General features: G+C 52.7%; 1 protein-coding gene across 1 annotated transcript; it reads left to right on the forward strand.

Moving 5' to 3' along the window:
- Window positions 1–209: 209 nt before the first annotated feature.
- LOC113405491 (annexin A6-like) lies at window positions 210–4,259 on the forward strand (the record flags this gene model as incomplete). The annotated part of the gene is made up of 4 exons (XM_026646710.1): window positions 210–318; window positions 1,404–1,485; window positions 3,272–3,366; window positions 4,146–4,259. Coding segments are annotated over exons 1-4 (324 nt in total), but the record flags the coding sequence as incomplete, so codon positions are not given.
- Between the last annotated feature and the right edge of the window lie 310 nt (window positions 4,260–4,569).

Below are 4,569 nucleotides of genomic sequence, written 5' to 3' on the forward strand. Positions count from 1 at the left end.
CTGGCCTGGGGGCATTAGAGATCGGGTGATGGTGTGGGCTGATCTGGTGTGGGGGCATTAGAGATCGGGTGACGGTGTGGGCTGATCTGGCCTGGGGGCATTGGAGATCGGGTGATGGTGTGGGCTGATCTGGCGTGGGATCACTCAGCGGTTGGGTTATGGTGCTGGCTGATCTGTCCTGTGTTGGTGAGTTCCCCAGTTGCTCACTGTCCTTGACGTCCTATCCCCTCCCATTTCAGCGCCGCAGGTGAGTTCTTCCCTGAAGCTGCGCAGGTGGCCTATCGGATGTGGGAGCTTAGTGCAGTGGCTAAAGTAGAGGTCAGAACCCACTCCAATCCCTCCTCCTCTGCTCCCTGCTAGCTTGGAAATCACAGCTTCCTCCCTCTGCGCACTGGCACCTTCTAACTGGCTGCTGCCCTGGCCAATCAGACGTCTGTACCGTGCATATTAACACGAGGTTTCCCTTGAGGTTCTGATTTCCAGTTTGAGTTAACCCCAGAAGTGCTGGATGCTCCCCCCCACGGGGCAGCAGCATGTGTATCTACTAACACATGTTGCTAACACTGAAATGCAAGCCTGGTGGATCCTGCTGGGTGCTGGTGCTGTCCAGTGCCATGTCAGCACCGTACACTGCGTGCAATCTGGAGCTTGGCTTCAGTGCCTCACGGAGGTCTCCTGCACATGCCGCAGTGGGGCTCAGGGGGCCTTGTGTTCACCACATTAATGGTGTTGCACTGATGAGGCATCCCAGGGCTCTGGGGGGGGGTGATGGGGGTGGACCCCCTGAGGAATGGCAGAGCGGCAGATCTTCTAGGAACCTTTTGCAGATCTTGTGTGTGTGACCAGGGGGCTCAGTCCCCAGCAGTGAGGCTGTTCAAGGAGCCCCCTGGGAATGTTGCCTGGCAGAGTATTAGATGAGGAGCAGGGTTGGGTTGGGTGGCAAGGACCTTCCCAGCCCAGTCAGCCTGTGGAGGGGCACGGACGGCTCCGTTCCTGTTGGTGGGAGCTGCATGAGGACCCCCGAGGGTAGAATTTGGCCTAATGCGGGAGGGGAAAGACTTTCATCCCCTTTGTGCTGCTGACTCCCAGCTCTCAGCTCTGTCCCTTCGCCTGGCGTGGGAGGTGGTGAAGCCCAGTCTGGCTCTCGTGCAGCATGAGGCGAGGATGGTATTTATACAAGCAACAGCGCCTCCTCTTCAGGGCTTCTTGGCTATTTCCTTCCCTGGGGGCCAGTATCTGGACACTGGCTCGGCATCCACACACAGACCCCCACCTGCTTTCTAATCCCACTCGCTGCTTTGCCTTTGGCTTGCTGGTTAACACGCCTTCTCCCTCTGTTTCTTCTCCTCTCCTGGCCCAGTGGGCTTCTGGATTTAATCTAAAACCCCTTAACCTTTCTGCAGCTGAGAGGAACCGTGCGCCCGGCTGCAGACTTTAATGCTGATGGTGACGCAAAGGTGCTGAGGAAGGCAATGAAGGGACTTGGTAAGTAGGACACTGTGGGCACTGGTGGAAGGTGGGCGGCCCTGTCTCCTCTGTCTTCTGGGGAAATGTTCCACTCCCTAGTGGATTCTAGAGCAGAAAACCCGTGAAGGACTGAGACTAGCTGCATAAAGATCTAGAAACATATCGACTGGAATAAAGAACTGTCAGCATTAGGCTCAGGCCGCTGGAGTTGGAGCTGCGTAGAGTGCAAAGCTTGTAGTGAAGGATTTACTCAGAGAGTTTGGCCCATTTTCCATATCACTGATTGTCCCTCAACAGACGGACTTTGTTTTGCATGTTTTCTGCAAACATATTTCAGCCTAAAAGGCATCTGCAAACTCTTCACACCAGTGAGTATGCCTTCAAGTGTTAGAGATTTGCACGGGTGTGACTGGTCATGAAAGTCATGTGATTTTTTTTCTGTTCCCCCATTGGATGGTCTAACTTTTAGAAGCTACTTCCACCCAATATGAATTTTATTTAGTTAGGGAACAAACTTTGATTCCTGAGTAGACGATTCTGGGCCATGGGCCACAAATCCCCTTCTCATGAACACTTGGGTTCCTGCCCTTTGCTTGTGCACATCTTTGTGGGAAGGAAACAGGAAGAGAGGAGCACCTGGGTGACTGAGATGTTTGTGGATAGTTGCTCTCAATTCACCCAGCTCTGGTCTACAAGTAGGAAGGGAGGGGCTGTTTGGGATGGCCCAGGAGGGATATCAGAGGATGTGATTAAATGTGATCAAAGGGAAATGTAGACTAAATATCAGGACGCTTCCTGCCAGTGGGATCTCCCGGAGTGTCTCTCTGTCTCTGGACAGCTAAAGCCCATCTCTTAGGTCATTGAAAATTAGACTGGAGAACATACAGTAGGGAACAGCCCTTCACTGGCAGGCTGATAAACTAATCAGGCCCTTTGGTGTCTACACTGAGGAAAGTGTCTGGGGTACCTGACTCTGGCTCTCAGGGCTAGCAGTGTAGGCACTTGGGCTCTGGCTGGAGCCTGGCATCAGAAACCCAGCAAGGGGGGAGGGTCTCACAGCCCAGGCCTGTACGTCTACTTTCCTATTTGTAGCCCCACAAGCCTGAGTCATGGTGCCATGGCTGACACACTGTGGGTCAGGAGGAAGCAGGGTTAATGTCAACCTAACAGTTAGCTGTAGCCTCACCTTTCTCCTGGTAGGGGAGAATCCCAGAATCGTAGCTACCCGAGCTAGAAAAGACCCATTAGACTTTCAGTGGGACTTAGGCGCCTAAGTCACTTTTGAAAATGGGACTTGCTCCTCACTGATTTCTAGACACTTGAAAATTCTCCCTAGTGTCCGATTGTTTTGCTGGCGAAAGTTGCTGTTGCCAACTATGCTCACTCAGCTCTCTGGTCAGGTTCTCCCCATGACTGGCAGACGCTGCACAAGCCCCGCCCTGGGGAGTGCTGCCAATCTGGGGTGATCGTGTGATACCACTGCCTTGGCGGTGCTGTGCTGACTGACTCTGAATACCAGGCCTGTTGTTAGAAATGGTCTTAGGGTGGGGAAGGCTTCTGCCCCAAGCCCCTCACAATCCCTGCTGAAAAGGGTCTAGATAGCGGAGCTCCCAGTCCCCTAGACACCCATCTTTCCGCCTCACAGGCCTTGTGGCGGCAAACACGTCTCAGGAGCTTGGACTTTGCTGGGTGGCCCTGTCTAGAGCCTGGACTGGCTCAGTCTGTGCCTACCTGTCCTTCAGGCCCATCCCCGCAGTGCGAAGTCCCCTGGTCTTCACGTGGGCTGGTTTCTGTGTCATTGCAGGCACTGACGAAGGCGCCATCATTGATGTGGTCACACAGAGGAGCAACGCTCAGAGACAGGAGATCTTGAGAACCTACAAGTCTCACTTTGGCAGGGTAATGACGCAGGCTCCTTTCCCCTTACGCTTCCTGCCACCTTCCCGTCCTTTCTGCTCTTTCCCTTCCGTCTGGTTGCTCATTTTCACCTTCTCTTTCCCCACTACTGTCTCCTCTGTCTCCCCCAGGCCTGACGAAGCTGTGAGAGGGGAAAGACTCACAGACAGAGTTCAGCATCTTTCGTATCTATTCCTTTCCTGTGAGAGAAATCCCAGTCAGGAAGGAGACTGGTCTTTAGTGGAAAGTTCTTCTGTCCGTTCTCGCCCAAATAACCCTGTCAATAAGGGCCATGTTTTCAAAATGGGGCCAGTTTTTGGATGCCTCAAGTTTTGAGTGTCCAACTTTAGACAACTTGGGGTCTGATCTTCCAAGAGCTGAGCTCCTGCCTGTGAAATGGGGTCTCCTGTGGGGCATCCCAGAACAGAGGCACTCATAATGAGAGGAGACGCTTGAGAATTTGGGCCCATTTCCATGTCTCCATAGTAGCTGCACTTCACACTCATTGATGGATTTTCTCCTCATGTCACCCAAAGTGCAGAAGTATTTAGCCCCTTTTTACAGATGGGGCACTGAGGCATAGGGTAGCCTAAGTATTTGCCCATGGTATTTCTTCTTTATTCCCCTCTCTTATTCCTGTGTTCTGCACCTTTCCCCTTGCTAGCCAGCAGGGAGCGCTGAAGATTAGGGGGTAGCCATGACTCCCTCCATCACTAGCTGCTCCGAGCTGTGATTGGTGAGGAAGACAGAGTTAAACATGATGACATCCATCCCTTTTGCAGGATCTGATGGCCGATCTGAAATCAGAGCTGTCGGGAAGCTTGGCCAAGCTGATCCTTGGACTGATGATGACACCGGCACAGTTTGATGCCAAGCAGCTGAAGAAAGCCATGGAGGTAAATTGTTCAGTCGAAAAATTCTCCACAGCTGTGTCTGAGAGTTAGCCATGGTGCTCCCGCTGCACTCTAGCCAGGCTTCCAGGGCTGCGTGGCCCAATGCACGGGAGCAATGCCATAGAGGGTGGCATCTTTCATCCAGTTGGCGATTTCCGTTTGCTTCTCCTGTTGCAACAAACGAACAGGGAGAGAGGCAGGGGATGGGCCCAGACCCAAAGCAGAAATAATCAGAATACCTAGTTCTCATACAGCTCTTATCAGTAGATCTTAAAGCACTTTACAAAGGAAGTGAGTATGATGACAGGTGGGG

This window comes from Terrapene carolina, unplaced genomic scaffold (genome assembly GCF_002925995.2).
Source record: "Terrapene carolina triunguis isolate 2854851 unplaced genomic scaffold, T_m_triunguis-2.0 Scaffold39598, whole genome shotgun sequence".
NCBI lineage: Eukaryota > Metazoa > Chordata > Testudines > Emydidae > Terrapene > Terrapene triunguis.